The sequence below is a fragment of the Equus quagga genome, chromosome 15 (assembly GCF_021613505.1).
Source record: "Equus quagga isolate Etosha38 chromosome 15, UCLA_HA_Equagga_1.0, whole genome shotgun sequence".
In the NCBI taxonomy this organism is placed as follows: domain Eukaryota; kingdom Metazoa; phylum Chordata; class Mammalia; order Perissodactyla; family Equidae; genus Equus; species Equus quagga.
In genome coordinates, this window is record NC_060281.1 from 72,179,851 (window position 1) to 72,204,081 (window position 24,231).

At 53.7% G+C, this 24,231-nt stretch overlaps 1 protein-coding gene across 3 annotated transcripts in view; it reads right to left on the reverse strand.

Annotated features, from left to right (window-relative positions):
• HVCN1 (hydrogen voltage gated channel 1) overlaps positions 1-24,231 on the reverse strand; it is a 33,470-nt gene that overhangs the window by 8,586 nt on the left and 653 nt on the right. Inside the window, exons 1-3 of one of the 3 annotated variants that reach the window (XM_046640209.1) lie at positions 14,565-14,963; positions 12,541-12,721; positions 2,061-2,339 (exon numbers count right to left, since the gene is read on the reverse strand). In XM_046640209.1, the coding sequence (XP_046496165.1) occupies positions 2,061-2,300 (240 nt within the window). In that variant the 5' untranslated portion in view covers positions 2,301-2,339; positions 12,541-12,721; positions 14,565-14,963. Of the gene's footprint in view, positions 1-2,060; positions 2,340-12,540; positions 14,197-14,564; positions 14,964-20,345; positions 20,386-24,231 lie in introns of those variants that run through there. The other 2 variants (XM_046640207.1, XM_046640208.1) reach the window with 2 other exon arrangements.

The window sequence follows — 24,231 nt, forward strand, 5'->3', positions numbered from 1 at the left end:
CGTCTCCCAGTCCTCCATCACGCCTCCCTGGCCCCAGGGGTCTCAGGCCCCCTCTGTTTCCCCGCAGAGGGCCTCTCTCCACTTGTAACCAGCATCCAGCTGGGCGATTTCTGGAAAGCCTGCCTCTCCGCAGAGCATCGCTCCTCCGTGACTGAGAGCGGAGACGTGTCCGCCACACTCCCAACTACACTCCCTGCACACAGTAGGTGCTAAGAACTGATTGCTGAGTGAGTGAATAAACATCTCTACCTCTGTCACGACAGTCTTCTTTCAGTATGAGAGTCTCTGGGGGGGTCCCCGCTCAGGGCGCCAGCCCCAAGCCACGTGGCCTGGGGGGCCCAGCCAGGAGAGGGGGCCGCCCCCTGCAGCTGGAAGGAAGCTGCTCCTTCTCCTGCTCCTGAAATTGAGGGTTTGGGATTTCAACCCCAACGCCTTAATACCAGGTTTCCGTTCCTGTCGCAGCCGCAGAGGACAGCGCTGAGCGCAGGAGTGCGGGGTCGTTCGGCCTGTGTTGTTTCCCTAAGCCACATGAGAGTGAAAAAAAGACCAAAATAATTTTTTTCTATTTTACCCTGGAACAAAGTCAGCGATGGGAGAGGCAAGGGCTGTTTCTCTCTGCTTCCAGAAGGGAAATCGGCTCTAGCAGGGGCTGGCTTATTCTGGTCCGGGAGGACGCCTGCAGCAGGGGCCCCGAAATGGCTCCGTTTGGGAACTGGGCTGACCAGGGGCTGCGGGCTTCCCTCCTGTCCCTGGGCCTCCTGCTTTCCCCTGAGGCTTGGCTCGTGCTTTCTGACCCCTGCTCGTCCCCCTCAGGGCTGGGCCGTGGGGTTCAGAGGGGCTGGCCAGACTCAGCCTACATCTGTCCTTCAGAATTGGAACATGTTGGGGAGCCGGCCTGGTGGCACAGCGGTTAAGTTCGCACGTTCGCTTCTCGGCGGCCGGGGGTTTGCCAGTTTGGATCCTAGGTGTGGACATGGCACTGCTTGGCACGCCATGCTGTGGTAGGCGTCCCACATATAAAGTAGAGGAAGATGAGCATGATGTTAGCTCAGGGCCAGGCTTCCTCAGCAAAAAAGAGGAGGACTGGCAGTAGTTAGCTCAGGCTAATCTTCCTCAAGAAAAAGAAAAAAAAAAAAAGAATTGGAACATGTTGGGACAGACACTGAACGCTGTGGAAAGTTCCGTTCCCTTCGAAGCCCGCGTCTCCCTCTCACGTTCTCCCCACACCTGGAGGTGGGCGGCGGGTGAAGCCAGGCAGATGTTTCTTGCATCACTCCACAAAAGAAGAGACTGAGGCCCCCATGGCGATGCCTGTGAGGCAGGGGTCCCTCCTGGCCTTTTTCAACTCAGGGGAGGCACTCAGCATTTGCTGAATGAATGCAAGAATGTTTTTTCTGCCTCCAACGTTTACCCTTTAATTTACCTTCTGTGTGTATGTGGTAAAATTCGCATAATGTAAATTTACCCTTTTAACCATTTTTTAAAAGTTGTCATAAAGTTCAGTGCCATTAAGCACATTCACAGGCTGTGCAACCGTCAGCACTCCGTAGTTCCGGAACATGTGCATCACCCCAAATGGGAGCCCTACATCCATTACGCAGTCACCCCCTCCTCCCTCCTGCCAGCTCGTGGTGACCATCGGTCTGCTTTCCGTCTGTATGGATTTATGTATTCTGGACGTTTCATATCAATGGAATCATAAAGCGTGTGGCCTTTGTGTCTGGTGTCTGCCACACAGCGTCGTGCTGTCAGGGTTCCCTGACGTTGCGGCAGGCGTCGGTGCTCCCTTCCTTTCCCCAGCTGTGTGCGGCTAGTTTCATTTATCCGTTCATCGGGACTTGAACTGACTTTTGGATTATGGCTTATTTTACCCCTGACAACACGGGACCTGCCCAGGGTACCCAGGGGTGTGTGGGGTGCCCGGCACATGGTCGGCGCTCGGGAGACATCTGTGCAACGAGTGAGGCAGTGGCAGACGGGCCCCCAGCCGGCCTCGTGACTCTCGCTGACAGCTCTGCCCTCTCCCCCGCCCCGGGCATCTCGGGCCTCTGCCCACCTACCTGGAACCTGTGGCAGCTGAAGAGCTTCCTCAACATGGTTCTAAAGTCCAGGGGCGGCCTGGGCGCGGGGACCCGGGCCGCGGTCGGCTCGGCAGCTCTGCCCTCCTCGCCGGAGGCGGGGGCCGGGGGTGCCTGCTCCTCCTCCTCCTCCTCTTCCTCATTCTCCCACTTCTTGTAGTTGATGTTCCAGGTGTGGTAGTCGTCCCCAACGACGGTGAAGTGTCTCAAGAACTTGCTCATCCTCTCGGCGGGAGCCACCTTGGGCCTGCGGGTGACTGTCTGAAGGGAGGGGACAGAGAGTGAGCATGCGCTCAGGTAGGGTGGCCTCAGAGCCTGTCCAGCCACTTGGACCCCACGTCACCCTGGTGGGGGGACCAGGGCCCTGGCTGGGCCGGGCCACAGGGTAAGGACAGAGCACCGTGTGAAGGCAGCGACCGTGAGGTCACGGTGGTTTCTTGTGCTTTTATTTTGGGAAGCCAAGGTCTCAGTGCCGGTGAGGCAACAGGAAACCCCAGACCCATCAGGCCTGTCGCCGGGGTCTGGTTGGCAGTAACCAACGGAATTGGCGCAGCAGCCCGGTCGCAAAACACCCACCGCAGGCCCACGTGCAACTCCCGGAAGAGCAGCCCCGTGGTTCAGAGACATCACAACCTGACAAAGCGGAGGTGAGAGTTGGCGGGGCGGCGGGGAGGGGAAGCCAAAAGTAAAAGTACCCAGAGTTTCACAGAAAAGTGAAGGCCTCCCTCCCACCACAGACCAGCCCTTGACAGGTGAGCGGCAAGTGGACTTTTCCTAAGCTCAGCCAGTGCTGTTCAAACACACTGTGGACGGTTCTTTAAAGACACATGACTTCAGGGGCCGACCCCGTGGCCGAGTGGTTAAGTTCACGCTCTGCTTGGGCAGCTCAGGGTTTCACTGGTTCGGATCCTGGGCGCGGACATGGCACTGTTCATCAAGCCATGCTGAGGTGGCATCCCACATGCCACAACTTCTAGACCCACAACTAAGAATATACAACTATGTACTGGGGGGCTTTGGGGAGAAAAAGGGGAAAAAAAATCTCTCTCTAAAAAAAAAAAGAGACATCACTTCAAAGCAAAAAGCAAGTAATCCTCCCCCTTTGACGAACTTACCCTGTCAGATATCAAATTTTTTATGAAGTTCAATAATGAAAGCTTTCGCGTATGCGTATAAGAATAGGTGATGTGATCAGTGGAACAGGAAAAGAGAGCCCCAAACAGACCCGGGTCCCTGTGGGAACCTGCAGGTGATGATGGAGGTCAGATCAGTGGGAAAAGGCTAGAGGTTAGGGCAGCTGGCTGTCCCAAAGGAAAAAACAGACCCCCACCTCATACCACACGCAGAATAAATTTCAGATGCACTGACATTAACATAAACACATATAAATGTAAAAAACCTTTAAAGTCTTAGAACAAAACGCAAACCAGTATCTTCATGACCTTAGGCTAGGGAAAGTTTGCTTAATAGGACACAGAATACAAAAGAAATGGATAGATTTGACTCATCGACACTAAAAGCTTTTATATTTTACACACACAGACACACACACAAAACACAGCCCTAGAAAGTTAAGACACACCACAGATTGGGAGTAAATATTTGCGATGGACTTAATAGACAAAGATTTAGTGTCCAGAATATATAAAGACATGTTACAAAAAAGAAGAGACAACTCCAAGGCAAGCTAGGTGACGGATATTAACAGACAGGTCATGTCAGAGGAAACGCAAATGGCCAAGACGCTCAGCTTCACTAGTGCTCAGGAAAACGGGAATTGAAGTAACAATCGTACACCTTTTCACTGCTCAGACTGGCAAGAATGTTCAGGTGTATGACAGCAGGTGTTGGTGAAGGTGCGAAGCAGTGGGGTCTCTCCGACACTGAAGACAGGCACGGACACCGGCACCACCACTTTTGGAAGCTATCCGGCATTGTTTTGTCAAGTTGAAGTTGTGCGTATTTTTCTTAATCATCTAGTGATTCCATCCCGAGAGAGGCTCCAAAAAGGAGCTCGCCCACATCTGCTTAAATCAGTGAGATGTTCAAGAATGTTCACCTCAGTGGTGGGAGACAGAGGAACGCATCTTCTCTATTCACGTGATGGAATACTAGGCAGCAGGTAAAACGAATGAACTCATCTCTGTGTATCACCGATGACATCCACATGTTCCTGCGTGGCAGCACTGAGCATAGCGGATCACTCCTTTATTCACACACTTCCTTCATTGGCTTCTGAGATTCCACACACTCCTGGTTTTCCTCCTCCCTCAGTGGCTGCTTCTCACCAGTCTCTTTGGCTGGATCCCTTAAGAGGAAGACCTTCCTTTTAAGCATTGGCACTCCCAGCCTCAAGCCTATGACCACCTCTCTTCTCCATGCCAAGCCATGGATAGCTATCCATCTCTACGCTGAAGATGCTCAAACACTATCTCCACTCCCCATCTCTCACCTGAACTCCAGACACGATGCCCAACTGTTTACAGGACGTCACCCTTAGTTATCTAATGGCTCTCTTATCCCTAGCACGTCTGAAGCAGAATCATTCATTCCTCACCCAAAGTTTCCCCATCTCACTTCATGGCGTTTCATTTGTCTGCTTTCTCAGGCCAATAACCTTGGGTCATTCTTGATCCTTCTCTCTCTCACTCAACATTTGCCCAACGGTGAATTCACTGGCTCTGTGTAGTTTAAACTACATTCCGAGGAAGACCCCTTCTCCATCTCCACTGCCGTTGGGTCAAGCCAACCATTTCTTGCCATCTCTTGCCTGGCAGCCTCCCCGCCTCCTCCCAGTACCCATTCTGCATGCAGCAACTAGACAGAACTTTCTAAAACATAAAGGAGGCCACAGCATGCCCTTCCCGAAAACCCTCAAGTGGTTTTCAGCACACTTGGTCCCTCTCCCTGGGATTCTCTTCCCCCGGACATCTGCTTGGCTCACCCCTTCACTCAGGTCAGGCTGCTGTGCACATGTCACCCCTTCTGAGACCCTGTCTGGTCACCCTCCCCTGGGCTCACCGCAACCCCTTCATTTTTCTTTATTGCACTTATTCCTGTCTGACATTATGTGTGTAATGTTTATCTGTTTGTTATCTGCCTCCCCTACTAGAATCTAAGCTCCATGAGGGACTTTTTCCATCTTGTGCAATTGGATATCCAGTGCCTTGCACTTAATAGAAACTCAAAAACACTCAAATATTTAAGTGACTGAATGAATACGGCCATGTGGGTAGATCTTAAAAAATATATTGAGTATAAAAGGAAGATATAGGGGCCGCCCTGTGACTGAGTGGTTCAGTTCGCGTGCTCTGCTTCAGTGGCCCAGGGTTTAGCCGGTTCGAATCCTGGGCGCGGACATGGCACCGCTCATCAAGACATGCTGGGGCTGGCCCAGTGGCACAGCAGTTAAGTTCGCACGTTCCGCTTCTCGGCGGCAGCCCGGGGTTCGCCAGTTTGGATCTCGGGTGCTGACACGGCACCGCTTGGCAAGCCATGCTGTGGTAGGCATCCCACATATAAAGGAGAGGAAGATGGGCATGGATGTTAGCTCAGGGCCAGGCTTCCTCAGCAAAAAGGGGAGGACTGGCAGTAGTTAGTTCAGGGCTAATCTTCCTCAAAAAAAAAAAAAAGCCATGCTGAGGCAGCATCCCACATGCCACAACTAGAAAGATCCACAACTAAAAATACACAACTATGTACCCAAGGGCTTTGGGTGAAAAAAGAAAAATAAAATCTTAAAAAAAAAAAAAGGAAGATATAGAAGAATCTGAATATAATACCACTTAAGTAAAATTTTAGAAATACAGGCAAAATATTACTATATACTGTTTTTGGAATGAATAAAAATGTGAGTGTAAACACACGAAAGATTGAGATTTCTGCTTCTGGCCATGACAGAGTATAGTAACTGGTACCAGCTTCACCCTCTTGCTATAAACTACCATAAAACTGGATAAAATATATGAAATTTACTGTGATCCTTAAGAGAAGAGAAACAAGTGAGATGAGCCTCATGATCACCCTGGCTTTCTGCATGGGGGAACTTTTTGGACTGTGGAGGCAAAGATTATAGTTCAGGGCTCCTGGGCCTCCCTCCCTCCCTCAGGAATTTGCATGGCAAAATACCAGAGAAAAGGAAGCTGTGCAGAGAAAGAGCTCCAAAAATACGACTTTGGTTGAATTTTAAACAGCTGAACAACCAGCAGAGATGACACAGGGCTGGGTTAGGAGATGTGTGAGTTCCAAACGGCCAGAGTAGAGACATCTCATTGAATATCCTGAGCATTTAGTAGAAATTCCAGAAAAGCCATGCCTTATACATAAACCTAATCCCAAATAAACTGAAAAATAAGCCTTAAAGAGATCAAGCTGATCCCCAAGTAAATTAACTGCCTGTTGGAACAAAACTCAAATTCTATCGGGAGGGCAACAAAATACACTCAACAACGTAGCCTTAATAATGTCCACCACACAATAAAAAATTACTAGACGATAAAGAAGCAGAAAAATTTGGCCCATAACCAGTAGAAAAATTAGCTTATTAGTTCAAAATAGACAGAGATAATGGAATTGGCCAAGAAAGACTTGAAAATAGCTATTATAAAATGTTCAAGGATTTCAAGCAAAACATGAACTTAATGAAGGAACAAGTAGAAAATCTCAATAGAGAAATGGCAAGTATAAAAAAGATCCAAATGGATACTCTAGGACTGAAAAATACATGTATGAAACAAAAAATCACTTGCACTCAACTGCTGATTAGATACTGCAGACGGAAAGATCAGTGAACTTAAAGACAGAGCAATAGAAAACATCAAGTGGAAGCATGGCAAGAAGAAACACTGGCGGGGAAGTGGGGAAAAACAGAGCCTCAGGGACAATATCAAATGCTCTAACATACGTGTACCTACCTGGAGTACAAAAAGGAGATGAGAAAGAGACACGGGCAGAAAAATATCTGGAGAAATAATGCCTGAAAAAATTTTCAAATTTGATGGAAACATATAAACATGTAGATCCAAGAAGCTGAGTGAACACCAAGGAGGACAAACACACAAAAGAATGGACGGGAAGGAGACACCAGCTTCACGGGGGCGGGTGCCTCAGGGAGGGGTAAGGGCTGAAAATAGAGAGAGTGAAAAAGTACTTGAATGCTATCTGAAAACATCTTTTTAAATTACAAACAAATTTGAGGAGAATATGACAAGATGTTAATAACCATCAATTCAGGATGGTGATTACATACGTATTTGATAATATTTTTAATCTTTTATGTTTTTACACTTTTCAAAGTAAAACAATCTCTCTCCATCAGTGCACCTTTGGTGCATGCTCAGACTTTTTTTCATAACAGGTTTCATGAGCTCAGGAAAGGTTGGAGCCCAGAGAGACGCCCTGGTCTGATGTCCCCCCTCTTGCAGAGATGGAAGCATTTCAGGGATGGGTGGCCAGGCAACCAGCAGCAGTGCATTTGGGAACAGGACTCAAGCTCTGTGGCCCCCAGTCCACTGTCCTTTCCTCTGTTCTGTGGTGCCTTGTAACTTTCCAAGCTCCAAATTCGGTCAAAGGACACCACCTCTTTCACAAGCCTCCCATGAACCCCAACATTTTCTTGTTAAGTGCCCCGGGGAAGTCCCTGGCACTTCAAAGACTGCGTGGAAGGTCGTGGGTGACAGGTGTGGAGGGGGTGGTGCTCCAAGATGCTACCTCCCATGGTTGGGACTCCAGGCTGCCTGCCCTGCCCAGTCTTCCATATTGTTCCGGCACCTTCAGAGTCCCAGATTTGAGACTTCCTCAGATGCTGAGAGGCCCTAGAAGAGCTTATGACCACTGCATAACCTCCTGAGAGCGAACTTTGCGTTCTTTGCCCATCCACTTTCCTGGGGCCAGTCTCTCTTCTCCCCACCTCCACAGTCCCCTTCCTCGTCCCGTGCCGCCCCAGGCCAAGGCTCCATCCTCTCATCCAGGAAGACAGCAACAGCCTCGTTACCGATCTCCCTCCCTCGACCCAGTTCTTCCAGTGCATTCTGCACCCAGCAGCCTGAGCAGCCTTTATACACATTCACCTCTGGCCATACCACCTGATCGTATCACTGCCCCCTGCTAACCTCCTGAATTAGCTCCTTTTTGCTTTTCCAGTAAAAATCCAAGATCCTTCAATTGTTATAAATGGCCCTGGGGGGGTGTGACCTCATCTCCTTCCCCACAACCTGCTCACCATACCCCAGCCACGCTGGCCACCCTTCCGTGCACCAATGCTCCCCACGCTCCCAACTCTGAGCCTTCATGTGGGCTCTTCCCTCCACCTGGGATGCTCTTCTCCCTACTCTGAGCTTGGCTTACTCTTACTCACGCTTGACGCCTCAGCTGAAATGTCTCTTCCTCAGAGAGTCCTTCTTGACCCCTAAAATCTAAATCAGACCCCTTTCTCTATGTTATAACTTTTATTCATACTCTGCTTTTTCTTTGAGATCCCTCATCACAGTCTAAGTAGAAATTTTTTTGTGTAGCCATTTACCACTTCTCTCTCTTCACTGGCGCTTAAGCTGCATGAAGGCAGGCTCTGTGTCCCCACAGTCGCATGTGGCCTTGACCTAGAGCAGAAGCCCAGCAAGTGCCTGTTGGCTGAGAACCCTGGTACCCGTCTCCTGCCCCGGGCTGCAGGCTTGTCGCCAGCCTCCCAGGTGTCCTGAAGCCTCTGGTGGCTACCAGCCATAATGTCCCCCGAAAACCCCTCCCTGGCAGACGGGGACCTCCTGGGCTAGTTCTCAGCCTGGTAGTGGCCTCAGGGTGCTTTGCAAAGACCACGTTTATATTTTACTGGAGAGGATGTTTTTCTTTCTGAAACCTTGAGACCAGTAAAGAAGCCACTTTCAGTAATTTGGGATGAAAATATTGACGGCACCCAGCAGAGCGGAAAACAACTCTGGTTTTAAGTCAAAAACCTGTCATGCCAGAAGCAGAAAAGGTCAAAGATGTAGCTCATGAGGAAAATGCCGTGGGCCTCAGCAACTTCACCACCCACCCTGGACTCTCAGCTCTCGGGTCCCCCTACCCTGCCTGGAAGGACTGACTCAGTGAGTTATGGAGCGCCAACCTCTGTGCCAGCCTGGAGCGGCGCCTCCCTTAGTGCCCGTTATTATTATTATTCGGCAGCAAAAACGCTCATCTCCGCTCCTCAGACTTGGTCACCACCCAGGGCTGTCCCCCTCCTCTGTTTACTGGCCCGCTGCCTGCCGTGCCACCCAGACTTCTGTCTCATGAACGCAGATTCCCTTTGTGGCTGAAGCCAGACTGAGCTGTTTCTGTCATTTGCAACCCAGAGAATCTGGAGCAGCAGGGTCCCCGGCCGTGGACACCCCCGTCTCCATTGCCCCTGCATTGCCCCTTGCTGTCTCTTTATGTCCTGACACCTCCGTACCCGAGCCCACGGCTGTGGGTCCTACCTTGACTGTCCTGCATCCTCTCACACCGCTGACCCGATTGTTTGTCATTCTCGCCTCTTGATTTTTCTCCCATTTCTGGCCAACCTTTTCAGCCTCCTGTACTGCGTCCCCGCCCCCATGCCACCGCATGTCCCTGGGACCCCAGCCCAGACCTCATCCTGGGGCAGTGCCACTCTCTCCCTTTGGTGGTCTCAGCACACCCGTGTTCTCAATGCTGCTCATGTGCAAACCGAAGTCACTAGCCCGAGTTCTACTCTCCTGCCAGGTCATTAGTTTGCTGTGACCCAAGCTGAACTAATTTCTTAGCTCTTTCCCCAATCCACTCCTCCTTCGACGTTTCCCTAGGTCCTGGCATCACATCCACCCAGCTGCCCAAGCCAAGAGCCAAAGACCATCCTCGGCTCCTCCTTCTCCTCAAGCCCCATCAATCTAACATCTGAAACACGGAGCACGCACCATCCTCTTTTCTCCATCTAACCCCGCCCCCCCATCACCTCTTGCTGGGACGCCCACACCAACCTCATTTGGCCTCCTGCCCCCTACCTTTTCTCCACACAGCAGTGGCCAGGGTGACCTTTCTCCAGTGCCTGTCTGGCTGTGTCCCTGCTCTCACCTACCCCTCCCATCACCTCTAGTCCCCTCCCGCCTGCCCACCACAGCCTTCGAGACAGCCAAAGCCCTCTTGGGCTCCCCAGGCCCTGGTCTCCTCCCCAGGCTCCGCCACACTCCAGTCACACCAAACGCACTGCCGTTCTAGAATGAACTGCGCTCTTTCTTGCTCCCAGGACTTTGCACAGCCTGTCCCCACTGTCTGGAGTACCCGTCGCCTGACTCACCCTAGTCCTTTTTCAGGTCTTACAGGGGTCGAGATTTCACCCCACCCTGGGAGGCCTTCCTTGAGGGCCGCCGCTGGGCGAGGGTCCTTCCTCTACCTCCCCGCCATGCCACTTACTAACGAGCACGGTGACATCTCGGTACCGTCTGTCTGTCTCCTGCTCTGCTCTGCGAGCTCTGGGAGAGCAGAGGCTCTGCCCGCTCAGCCACAAGGGGGGCTCAATAAATATTTAATAAGCAAATTAACAACAAAACCACAGGAGCTACCCCCAAAGGTAAACGTATCGCCTCCTTCTCTTTTGCACATGACAGGTGTTATACCAGAAGAACTACTGCCCGGGAGAGACGGGGAGAAATGAGCAAAACAACGCAGGAGAGATGGAGAGGAAACGTTCCTGCGGACGTCTGTTTTCACAGGCTCTGAAGCTGTCCTCTGTGGGGAGGAACATCCCTATTTCAGGGTCATCCAACAACCACAGAAAAAAGTACTTTCTAAGAAATTCAGCCAACTCCTGACTCTCAGGGCCTGATGTCCCTGAGGTCCCCTTTCCCTGTCCCTCCCAGAGCCTACTTTTGGGGACCTGATTTGCTTATTGATCAACACTGTGCCTCAAAGCAACAAGACACAACAGCAGCGACATCTATTGTTGCTCATTGTTTATTTTTGGTTACATTATATTAGCACACTGCTAAGTCCCTTAAATGCACTATTTCATTCTAATTCCTAACAACTCTCTGAGGTCAAGGCCATCATTTTGGGTCTTGGTGATGGAGGCGAGGTGACTTGTCGAAAGTCACGCACTTGGAAAATGGCAGAGCCAGGCTCTGCCCCTGGGCTGTATGACCCGGAGCCCGGGTTTTAGAATGCGAGATCAAGAAGCGGCCGGGCAGCCAAGGGCTGCAGATCTGCCCGCGAGGAGGGTGTCGTGGGTTGAAGTGCGGCTGCCTCAAAATCCACGTCCACTCGGAACCTCAGAATGTGACCTTACTCGGAATACAGGTCTCTGCAAATGTACTCAGTGAAAGATCTTGAGATGAAATCATCCTGGATTGGCGGGCCCTAAATCCAATGACTGGTGTCCTTATGAGAGGAGAGGATACAGAGAGGAGAAGGCCACGTGAAGATGGAGGCAGAGATTGCAGCGATGCAGCCACACGCGAAGGACGCCAAGGATGCCAGCAACCACCAGAAGCTGGGAGGAAAGCATGGAACAGGTCCTTCCTCGGAGCCTCGGAAGAAACCAATGCTACCGACACCTCGATTTTAGACTTCGGGCCTTCAGAACCTAGAGAATACATTTCTGTCGTTTTATGACCCACCCCCAACTTTTTGGTTCTCTGTTACGGCAGCTCCAGGAAGCCAATACAGAGGGTACGTGCCCGAGTCTGCCCTTGACTGATGGGCAGCCACAGACCGTGTGTGCTCCCTCCTGGGCCACGCCTCCATCCTCGGGGGCCACGCCTCCATCCTGGCCTCCAAGGAGGAAGCAGTCTCCTCCAGAGGTCACAAAACCACGGGACGAAGCCTATGTCTGCAGCCAGTCCTGGCGTGGCTGCTGCTTTTGCTCTCAGATTCCACTCCCTTCCCTCTTGCTCTCACCGAATGCCCCTAACGATCCTGAGAGTTGGGCAGGGCAGAGAGGGGAGGGCTCGCCACCTACAGAAAAGGGGAAACTGAGGCATGGGGAGGAGGGACCAAGGGCCCAGAGTCACAGGGTGTGGCAGGCTGACAGAGGTGTAGGGAAGGGGCACTCCCAGGTGCCATGTGGTGGGCACGCGTGCCCTTTCCAGGAGCGCAGTGGGGTATTTCTTCCATCTTTTTTTTTAAAGATTTTATTTTTTCCTTTTTCTCCCCAAAGCCCCCCGGTACATAGTTGTATATTCTTCGTTGTGGGTCCTTCTAGTTGTGGTATGTGGGACGCTGCCTCAGCGTGGTTTGATGAGCAGTGCCATGTCCGCACCCAGGTTTCGAACCAACGAAACACTGGGCCGCCTGCAGCGGAGCGCGCGAACTTAACCACTCGGCCACGAGGCCAGCCCCTATTTCTTCCATCTTTTGAAAAAATGTTTGAGTCTCTCCAATGTGCCAGGCACGGGAGCAGAGGAGGGCATCAGCCTTAAACCAGTTTCCATCAAAATTTAGAACGTCCCTATCATTTGCCCTGAGACGGGACTCACACCTGAGCACACGGACGCTCGCTGCAGTCCTGCCACAGCAGCCAGACCCGGGAGTGACCTCAGAGCCCGTCACTAACTGCACCGTGGTGGACCCACAGCACGGATGCTCCCGGCTGCTCGGCTGCGGCAGCCCGTGCACCTGGAGGCGCTGACATGGAAAGGAGTCCTCCATCTCTGCAAAATCTAAGTGAAAAGCAGCATGTTATGGACCAGAATGTACCACAGAATTCCATTTTTGTTAAAACGGATAAACAACCCAAATGGAAAGGTTACCTCTGGGAAGGAGGTGGGACTGGGTTGGAGGGCGAAGAGAACCATTTAATTTTTATCGTATTAGGTTTAACCATAAGAAAGAGTATTTTTGGAGGGAGCTCTGGCCCGCAGAGGACTGAGTGGAGAATGAAGCACTCGGGGGCAAGGAGGGAGAAGGAACCAATGCATGCATCACCGGGATCCCGGCTAAGAAAGCCAAAACGACGGAGCAAGCAGTGAAAAACAGAGAAACAGAAGTAAGTGGTAAAGCCAGCGTAGGAACTCGAGTCTACCAGCTCTGTTCTTTCCAAGATGCTCTGTCAACGAGGCGACAATATGGCAGAAAAGCTGATTTTTTAAAGCAAAAAGAATGATGACTTTCTAAGAGGTGGAATCCAGGTTCTGCGATGCAACCTCACCTCCCTCAACACGTGGGGAGCGGGGCCCCGCAACAGGGCAGCTGCCACCAGTCCCTGGACTGGCACCTGGGTCTTATCTTCCGGTCCAGGGGTCTTAAGACATACCCAGGCCGGGTCAGAGAAGCTGTCCCCAGGCCCACTTTCTCTCCCCCGTGGTCCCTATCACTAAGGCCCATGCATCGAGCCTCTCTACAAGCTGAGTCCCCCATTTGCCTCTGCCGTCCTCTGCCTCGCGCTGGCCTCGCCTCCAGGCCCACTCACGGGAGGATGCGCCAGCTCCTCCTGCTCGCCGGCCTCCAGCCTCTCCATCAGCAGCCCACCGCCTGCGCTGCTCGACACACACCCACGTCACTCCCTGAGCAGAAAAGACCTGAGGCAGCGGCCCCAGAAAGGCCTGCCTGGCCCTCGCTGGCATCTGGACACCTGGGTCTCAGGAGGTCCCACCACTCCCTGGTAAGAACTCGCTGTGCCTGGACAGCTCATGTCAACAACGTGGTTCTACTGAACTCCTGCTTTCCTTCAGGGAGTCTGGAATTTTCCTAAGTGCCTGGCAGATGGTGCCCACGTGACCAGCCCCCACAAGGCCCCTGGAGCTGCTAACGAGCTTTCCCAACAGACGGTTCGCACATGCAGTCAGCTCCTCGCTGAGGACTTCCGCGCATCCTGGGGCCTCCGCTGGGAGAGGAATCTGGAAGCCTGGGCTGGTTTCCCCTGGGCCTCCCCTCATGCGCCTTTTCCTCTTGCTGAATTTTCTTTGTATCTTTTTGCTGTAAAAACCTTAGCCATGCGTCAAACTGTGTGCTGAGTCCTATGAACCCTCGTAGCGAATCACTGAACCTGGGGTGATCTTGGGGACCCCTGACACACTCTCTTATTTAAAACTCTTCTTTGAATTCCCACTGCTTTTAAAAATAAAGACTAAAGAGCCTTCCCGAGGCCCAGACCCACTCTGTATGCTATGGCTGGGCCTATCCTACCTCACCTCGCACCACTCTCTCTGCTCTGGCCACACTTTCTCCATTCGGCCCTTAAGACGTGACATGTTTCTTCAACCACAGGGCCTTTGCACATGTGGTTTCCTCCACCGGCAATGCTTACCCCTCTCCCACCTCATCATGTATCTTCTTCTCCTCCTTCAGGAGGTCCCTCCCCAAGCACCCAGCTCCAGGAGACTGACTGGTACCTCCCCGCTTTGCATGCACACAGGGCCCCACACCCCTCCCCTGAGGAGTCGAGTCCACCTGTTTGTGTGACTGTTCGAGCCTGTCACCCGCCGGCAGGGCAGAGACAGGGTGGGCTCCTGCTCGTGGGGTGTCCCGCACGCCTGGCGGACTGCAGGCTCCCACCAAACATACCTGGAGGGCGGAATGGGTCCCTCGAGCCAAGCTCTCCCCCGGGGGAGGTAGGAGGACTCCAGCAGCAAGCTCCCCAGCCGGCGCGGCCCCAGCCCCCGGAAGCTCGTGTTCTGAGGAATGCCTATTTTTAAGACCAAGGAAGTCTTTAAATAAGCGTGTCAGCCTTTCCTTCTCTAGGGCGGGGAGGAAGTTTGAAGTACACGAGAAAACCACCGCCACGGCTGCCCAGCTTCGGGGGGCTGCTTATGGGCTGAGGACCCCACCAGCAGCCCAGGTACCCCGAGAGCCGTGCTCTCCACCATTTCTCTCCTTTTCCTGTAGGGTCAGGATCCCTTCAGTCTTGACAGACAAATCTGCCAACCCGGCATGATGATGATCGTGAGGCTGGGTAGAGACGATGTGTGAAATAATATTTACGGTCGTGGAAATTCTAGTGATTGTAACTATCCCCAGGGTACCTGCCATGCCCCAGCTCTGTGCAAAGACTTTTAGAATACACTGCAGCAACCCCACGAGGTGGGGGCTGAACGGTCTCCATTTACAGGTGAGGAAGCTGGGAACAGAGAGGCCAAGTGACTTGCCCCAGGTCACACAGTGAGAAGCAGAGCTCGGATTGTGATGCAGGCTGCTGGCCCAGAGCCCCCTCCTCCTACACGGCCTCTCTGAACAGCCCCTGGACCTGGCTCCCAGCTGGTAGAGGCCGGGGCTGGGCAGGGCGTTCGGCCCAGTGTTGCTCAATAAAAAATACACATCAGAGGCTGCCTCTCAGGACACACCCCCAAACGCACATCCTGGAGCCAACACTGAATTACCACGTGCAGGACGCTCACACCTTCTACCTGATTCTATTTCACTTCTTAAAAGGCTGATTGCAGGAGTCACCAGTGGGCTGAGTTTGAAAGACACGGGTACGGGGAGGAGGGTCCTGCCCCGGCCGAGGGAGATGTGTCAGAGAGGCAACAGCCCTGTCCAAGGCTGTGACATCAGCCTTGTTGTCAGGGAAGCATAAGTCATGCTGTTTGTTTACGAAGGCGTAGAAAGAAAACAAAAGCATGGAAAGAAAACAACGTGGCTATCTGGCTAGAAACAGAGACCCATCGCCAGCGTCACTGGGTCACCCACCGTCTGGGCACCGCATCGGCTGCGGGAGGGGCACAGGTGGCGGTCCGGGCGCCCCTCGTTCTTGCCTCGCGTGGTGCGGGCTGCGGTCTCCCAGGCTTGGCCCTGGCTGCACACTGGAACCCCCAAAGCTTTAACGACCCCAGCGCTGGGCGCCGGCCCCGAGGCTGTGGCCTGGTGGGTGTGGGAGAGGCCTGGGGCTGGGGTCTCCGCGTGCTGCCAAGGCCGACGCCCAGCACCCTAGATGGACCCGGGGCCTCCAGACGCCTCGGAGAAACGAGCCACAGGGCCTGCAGCACGCCTGGCTCCCAGGCTCCCCGAGGTGCTGGTGACACGCAGTCACCGAGATGAGGCTGGGGACCCAGGCGGCCTCAGGACTGAGTCGCCAGCTCCCGCGCGGTCAGGGTCTGCTGGCCCCGGCACCCTGCCAAGTGCGCTCTCGGCCCGGCCCGGTGTCATCCTCACCACAAGTCTCCGAGGAAAGGTCAGAGTTCCCGGCTCCCAGAAGAGGGAAACTGAGGCTCAGAGAGGTGGGAAGGGGCGGAGGGACTCTGAGGAGGGCAGCTGGTGAGCCCTGTCAGCGGAGCTGGCCCTGACAGACCGGCTCGAGCACGGCTGAGATGGCCCCGGCTTCTCCCACAGCACGGCCGTCTTGCTCCCAGAGACAAGGGGAGCCGGGCAACTAGCAAGCTCCCCAAGGCAATCCTGCGAACGCAGCGGTTTAAAACCACCTCCACTCCGCAGGGCACCTTCCGAGAAGGCGCCTGCTCTCTGACTCAGCAGAGGCTCCTGGCCAGTCTTCCCAGCTCCCCCAGGGCTGCAGGGCCAGCCCATGTCCTGGCCTCGTGCGATGATGGACAGGCTCCCACCCCTGGAGTTCCCCGGGGCTGTCTTTGCTTCTCCATTCCAGCCCTCTGCTTCCCCTGTGGCTTCTGTGTCCTCAACCCCACCCCACCTCAGCCCCTCCCCAGCGCCATTCAGACCCCCCAGACTCGCCTGGACACCCCCAGCTTCACCTGCTGGCATTCACCCCAATGGACAGATGCTGAGTCTGGATCTACGTTAGTACGACTATCGTGAAAGCACGAGCAAGAGAAAATTCATAATCCCACACACCAAACATCCTCTCTTTCTCACCTCTGTGTCTTTATAGTTACAGCCAAGGACTGCAGACAATTTGGTGTCTTCTGTCCCACTAGCTCCACGCATCACACTTGGGCCTTTCTCACGGCCCAGAAACGCAGCAAGGAGTTCACGCTCTCACCATCGCATTTACTGATTTTTGCACCGTGAGCACCAATTCTAAGACCGCATTTTCACATTTCTGAAGTGCCCACGTGTCCTACAATGGACTGGTGTCACAGCGCGTCGCAGTCCACGCGGCCCTGCTCTCCCTCACGGCACATGGAGTAACGGTGCAGCCCCGCTCAACGGCATCGCGAGCGCTCAGAGCCATGGCTCGCGAACTGCACCGTTCCCTTCTTACGGGCTATTTCCTTTTCTGCAAGCGAGAGGACCAAGTGTGATTACAAACATTTTCATGAGTCTTGACACACACTGTCAGATTTCTTTTGCGGACAGCTGTGTGGGTGGTCCAGCCCTCCCCAGATGTAGGAGCAAGCCAGTGTCACCACCGTATACCCGCTGTCGCCCTCTCCGCTTACTTTTCTGGTGTGCCTAATTTGATAGGAAGCTACAAACAAGGGGAAGTGTGAACTCTTTCTCTCTGCCTTTGACTAGTAACAGTAGCTGGAACTCACGGACGCCCGTTATGGGGTGGCAGGCCTATGCTTCCCACCCCATATCAGGCATTGTCACAACTCCACACGGTGGTGACTGTCGTCCTGCTGGAAATGCCCTTTCCTTCAATCCCATAAATTCAAATCCCCAGGCCAGTTCAGGCTGCCTCTGCAGAGCCTTCTAAGACCTTCCAAGGGAAAGGGGAACTTCTCCTCTGAACAGCAGTCCCACATTGTGTGCACTGCACCGCCACGCTCCCCAAATCCCACACGTGTCCCTTGTGAATCCCCACGCAACCTCACTTCTCTCCAGCGCCGCTTGCCTGCCAGAGGGCTCCCTGCCCGGCCCTGCTTGTCCTTTCTGTCCTCTCCATCCGTCTGCACACAGCACTAGAGACCTCTCTGAGCCCCGGCCTGGCCAGTCGCCGCCCTGCTGACCACCTTGCACCGCCGGCCCACTGCTCTTAGAACCACCACTGAAACCTCCATGTCCCCCAGGCTCTGCAGGCCCTTGTCTCCCCCCGGCCTGTGGCCCCCATGGGGCTGCCCCCGCCGGCCCCACTCCCATCCACCTGCTGACCTCTGCACAGGCTGCCTCCTCTGCCGGGATACCTTCCTCAGTCTTCCTCCTGCACCCGGCTACTCCTCTGGCTCGCCAGGTGTCAGCTCAGGGAGGCCTCCCTGATCTGAAGGTCTCAGTGGCCCCTATGAAGCTCCAAAGTTAGCCAGGGCCTCTCCTGCGCAGCACCCCCCGCCCCCAACAGGCACCTTCACACAGTTTTGTGACTTCTTGATAAGGGTCTGTCTCCCAGCTGGAGAGGAAGCCACTGGCAGGCCGGACCAGTGTCTGTGCTGTGCTGCTGCAGCCCGATAGCTACGTTGGTGCCTGGCTCACGGCTGGTACTTGGTAGACATTTGTTAGGGGAATGAATGAATGAATGAATGAGGGAAGAAGTCCTCCCCGGAGCCCTTGCTGCCCCGGTGCTCCCCGGTCTGCTTCCCTCCTGCCTGCAGTGGACTCTTCCTTGAGCTCTTCCCCGGGGATCTAGCCCATTTTCCCCCATTTTCGGGACGGATCACATTTGAAAGCGTTCAAGGCACAATCACAGAGTGATTAAGGGCACAGGAGCTGGCGGGGGGAGGGGGCGGTTTGAACCTCTTTCCAGCTGTGTGAGCTTGGGCCAGTTGCTAAACCTTGCTGTGCCACAATTTCCCTAACTGTAAGATGGGGAAGGTGGTCTCTCCACCACGGCCCGGGTTCATTTCCAGGTCAGGGAGCCACACCACCGTCTGCGGGTTGTCATACAGTGGTGGCTGCCCGTTGCCGTGATGCGGAAAGCTATGCCGTGGGTATGTCAAATACCAGCAGAGTCATCGATGGTGGACAGGTTTCAGCAGAGCTTCCAGACTAAGACAGACTAGGAAGAAGGAGCCAGCCACCCACTTCCGAGAAAACTGGCCATGAACACACTATGAATAGAGCAGAACATTGTCTGATACGGTGCCGGACAGGGAGAGGACGGCGCAAAAAGACCAGGTGGGCCCCGCTCTGCTGTCCACAGGGTCCGACTAGGAGTCGGCATCGACTCAACGGCACTAACAACAACAAAGATGGGGGAAATAATGGTACTTAATTCACAGGGTTGTTTGTAGGACTTAAAAAAACAAATACCTAGTGGCCAGCCCGGTGGAACAGAGGGTAAGTTTACGCACACCGCTTCTGCGGCCCAGGGTTCGCGAGTTCAGACCCCAGGAGTGGACATAGCACTGCCTATCAAGCCATGCTGTGGTAGGCGTCCCACATACAAAGTAGAGGAAGATGGGCACGGATGTTAGCTCAGGGCCAGTCTTCCTCAAAAAACAAACAAACAAAAACGAATACCTGGAAAGTCCTCAGCACACGCCTGGCATTTCAGTAGCTGTGAGTCGTTCATGTTATTATCACTATTACCACTGCCGTCGTGTCTCATTAACTCAAAGGTGCATACTTCCCCATATTTCAGCATTTCTGAAATCAGAATTGCTGGCCTCGTGTGAAGTGCCCTTGGCCATTTCCCCTCCTACGTCGTAAAAAGCTCTACAATCAGAACAGTCTCACAACTAAAGGGGTCATCAATTTGCTGAAGTACAAAGTCACCACCAGCATCACCCCCTGGTCCTGCTGACCCTCACATTTGCATTCGGGACTCTGCCCGAATCACCTGCTGCTCCCCTGAGCTCCCAGCACAGCCCCGACGGCTCTGCCTCCCGGGCCCCCGGAACCTCCAAGTGAGCAGTCGAGATGGAAGGCAACACTGCTCTCCACCTTGTCCCCACCCTTCACAACCGATGTCCCCCAAACCCAACAGACTCACACCCCAGATATCAGGACCGTGGTCTGGGATGGCAGCACCATGCAGGAGGCAAAGCCCTGGCTCGGGGGTCAGGCCAGGCTGAAATCTCATTTCCGCCACTTCCCACCTGTGTGATCTTGAGCCAGTGGCTTCACCTCTCTGTACCCAAGTGCCTTTATCCATAAAATGGGTGGTAGGGAAAAGCCCCTTACGGGCTCAGTATTGGTCCAGCATTCTGAGGCCATGCTTTCCTTGACCTTTCTTGCCAAGCCTTCAAGAACAGGGCTGGTAAGTAATTTTGTCCCCATTTTCCAGATGAGGAAACTGAGGCTCAGGGAGGTGAAGGGCCTGGCCTAAGGGCACACGGTTACTAAAACGCAGAGCTGGGAACTGAACGGCCTGCCTCAGATCATCAGGCTCTCCTGAGCTTACGCGAGCTCCTTCTGCAGGCTCCGCCTGTGACTTTAAACACTTTGGGACGGCGGAAACACCCCGAACAGGCGTTGCCCCATCCTGTTAGAAACACCCAACAGAATTATCTTCCCGAGGCTGGGAGGTCCTCCGGCGCTGCTGGCCCACAGATCAATTACCTTGTCATCCCAGGCGGCCATTCTCCTGTCGTCTCTGGATCTGCAAAATAAGAAGATGCTTGTCCAGATATGTCACCCTGCTATTGTCTCAGGATGCGCTTTGCAATCCTTTCTTACAAACTATTTTTAACTTGCTTAAGTGTCTGAACATAATACAAAGTTCAGAGGGTACGTAGAAGGACTGGATCCCGGGTATATAGCCCAAAAGAATTGAAAACAGGCATCCGAACAAATAGCAGTCCATCGATATTCACGGCCAACAGGCGGAACCCACCCGAGTGCCCAGTGATGGATGAACAGATAAATCAAAGACGTCATATCCGCACAACGGAACGGTACCCAGCCATAAAAGAAATGAGGCACCGACCCCCGCCACACCGTGGACGAGCCTCTGAAACATTACGCTGAGTGAAAGAAGCCCTTAGCCGCCAACGCCACATACTATACGATCCCACTGATATGTAAGTCCCGAATCTGCGAAGCTGTAGGGACAGAAAGCCGTGTCGTGGTTGCCAGGGCTGGGGCAGGGGGTCGAGGAGCGACTGGTTAGTGGGTTCGGAGTGATGAAAATGTTCTGGAACTAGACACACGTGGCAGTTTCATGACATCAGCAATGGACTAAATTCCACTGAATTGTTCATTTTAAAATGGTTAATTTTATGTTATATGAATTTCATTCCAATTTAGAAAAAAAAAGACATTGCAGTGTTGCGGCTGCTCTGGACAGAAGCGAAGAACCTCAACGTGCCCCCGCGGGTCTGGACAAGTGGGTTAGGTAGGCCTGAGCAGCGGCCGAGCCTAGGGCTGGCGAGCGCCCCCTGTGACGAGGAAAGACGCGAACAGTGCAGTAAGCCAAAAGCCCCACATCACAGCAGAGTCGTGCAGTAGGACCCTATCCTCATGAAAACATTGCATTTGCACTTTTTTCTTAAAGTCTGTGAGGATATAGCCAAGGTCTGAACTATTGCAGTGACTATGTATTATTTCTTAAAAATTATTTTTAATGTAGGTGACACATGCATGTAGCAAAAAACCTTACTATAAAAAGATATACTATGACCAGGATGCCTCCTTCCCGCCCCCGTTCCTGCACACACCGCGACTCTCACCGCTTTCCTAGGGAGCCATCGGGGGTGTTCCACACCTCCGCAAGCACACACGTACATACTCTCTTGTTTATTTTTTAAACAAATGAGAACCCACACACTGCTCCGGGCCCCGCTTATTTCCCTTTAGGGTGTGGCAGGCTGAATACTAGCCGCCAAAGACGAGCACGTCTGAATCCCAGAACCTACCAATATGTTACTAGATGTGGCAAAAGGGACCTGACAGATCTGATTAAATTAGGGGTTCTGTGATGGCGGGTTGTCGGGATGAACCCAGTGTAATCAGAGGGGTGTTTATAAGCAAAGCAGGAGAGTCAGAGCCATAGGAGGAGCTGTCTTCAGATCTGGAGTCCGAGATCTGAAGATGTCATACTGTTGGCTTTGAAGATGGAGTGAAGGGGACACAGTCAGAAAGAAGAGACTCCTGGAGCCTCCAGGAGGAATGCAGCCCTGCCCCACCTTGACTTTGGTCCACGGAGATGGATTGTGGCCATCTGACCCCTGAACTGGAAGACAGTAAGCTGATGTCGCTTGAAGCCAACAACCTGAGAAGGCTCACGCAGCCCCTCAGAGGTCGTTCTGTATGGGGCGCTCCTTGGAAGGACTGCACGGGATGCCCCGTGGGGACGCGTGCAGTCCCACCTGCGACCAGCATTTAGACTGCTGCCCCATGTTCCCATGAATAACCCTGCACACCGTGTGCTACTTTTCTCATTAAAAAAAATTACCATTTTGAAAAAAATATTCACAAAGATGAAAAGAAAGTTCTTTCTCTCCCCATAGTACTCTGCGGAGAGTTTCTTGCTGGTTGACTGGCAGAGCAGCTCCTGCAGCCAGCGGAGCTCAGCTCGAGCTGTTCCTGTCCCAGCCCCCCAGGGCCCACACCCTGCTCTCACGGGACGGGCTCAGGTGGAACCATCACCACCAGCGAAGGGGAATGGAAGAATTAGGGCACCCTGGAGATTTCCCTCCTTCACTAGACAGGAAATAGAACCAGCCCGATGTAGGAAAACACCCAGCTTCACTAAGGCAGCAACAGAAAATTTACACCTACCGTGACCTCCCCATTAAACTAGACAAAGCAAATAAAAATGGAAAAACCCAGTGCTTTTGCGATACGGAAGCTCGCACGCACTGCCGGGGCCGATGTTTCTGAACAGCCACCTGGTAAGAAGTGGCGAGGCCCCCAGGATGATCACACTTGACGTGAGCAGTTTGGGAACTATATCTCAAAGAAGTCACTTGAGAGCAAAGGGACATGTGCCATTTGCACCCCAACGTTTAGAGCTAAGCTGGGGATTATGGGTGGAACTCGGAAACAGCCCACAAGCCCCGCTTTAGGGAAAAGCTGAGGAAGGCAGCTGGCTGCGAGGGGCGATGACAGTCCTGAGGTCTATGCAGAGATGCAGAAAGCACGCTGTTAAGCAACGAGAAGTAAGGAAAGCACACTCCAAAGGTCGCACACACCGCTTGCAAATGTACAAAACCAGGCACTGTGCTGGGCTCTGGGGATCCATAGTGAAGAGGCAAGAACGAGGTCAGGGCCCTGGCAGGCAGACACTTTAGCCGAGGAGACGAACAAGGAGCCAAGGAAACACACGAGCAAGGCCACATCACCCCGGGCTAGGCGCGGGAGAGGGAAACACAGGAGGCCACAGGGAGCAGGCGAGGGCGCCTCTGCAGGCGGTGCTCTCGGAAGACTTCTGCGCAGGTCACTCTCACGACGCCCCTGAACCGCAAGGAGGTAAGTCACAAGAAGACGGCAGGGAAGAGCATTCCCGGGAGAAGGAAGAGCGTGAGCACAGGCCGAGAGAGCAGAGAATTCAGGCTGTCTGAGGAGGAGGGAGGGAGGCCCATGTGGCTGCAGGGGGCAGCTGAGGGGAGGACGGGGCAGGAGAGGAGAGTCAAGAACCAAGCAGGCCCCAGTCGCCTAGAGGGCTTGGTAGACAATGCTGAGGGGTGGGGTGGGGGTCGATGGGGGGGATGCAGAGGAGCGGCCAGATTCAGGATACACCAAGGGGTAGGACGTGCTGCTGGCCCAGAGACGCGGGATGGGAAGAGGAGCAGGCTTTGGAGTAGGAATACTCTGGGTTTCCTCCTTCTTGTAAACCAGTCAAGGGGAGAGCGGTTACTGGGGGGGCTGCAGAGCCGTTCTAGAATTGCGCAAGCGTCAGCCCAAAGATTTTCAAAACCCTGCCCCTCCCAGCCTTTCCCCCAGGGAGTCAGGGGGAGAAGTTGCTGCCTCCTGCCCTGGTCTTACTCAAGAAGCACCAGCTGCTGGTGGGGCTGTCCGGAAACGCTGCAGATCTCAGATAGCCCTGACCACCCAGGGTGAAGGTGTCCAGGCCAAGAAGTGCTTTCTGAGGGCAGGGACGAGGGTGGAGGGGCCCGGCTGGCTTGGCAGTAATCTTGGGCCAGGTGTTCGGCTAAGCTTTTACACCGACCACCGAATTCAACCTTCCCAGCCATTCCATGGGGTAGACACTGTGCATAACCCCGTCGGACAGACAAGGAAACCGAGGCATGGAGAGGTGCAGTCCTGTGGCTAAGCCCGCGAGAGCCCCCTGTACCCAGTGGAGGTGCTGGGTAGAGGCCTGGGAGTCCGGGAGGGGCCGCACTGCTCCCCACCCCTGTCCAGACTCTAACCTGGCCCCAGCCCCCCAGCTTGCTCTCGGGCACCCCTTACCCAGGCGAAGGATTTGCTGCCCTGGAGGTTCTTCCTGCAGGGATGGGCAGCCTGGCTCCTTGCAGCCTCCTCCTCGGGGTACCCAGCACTGCCT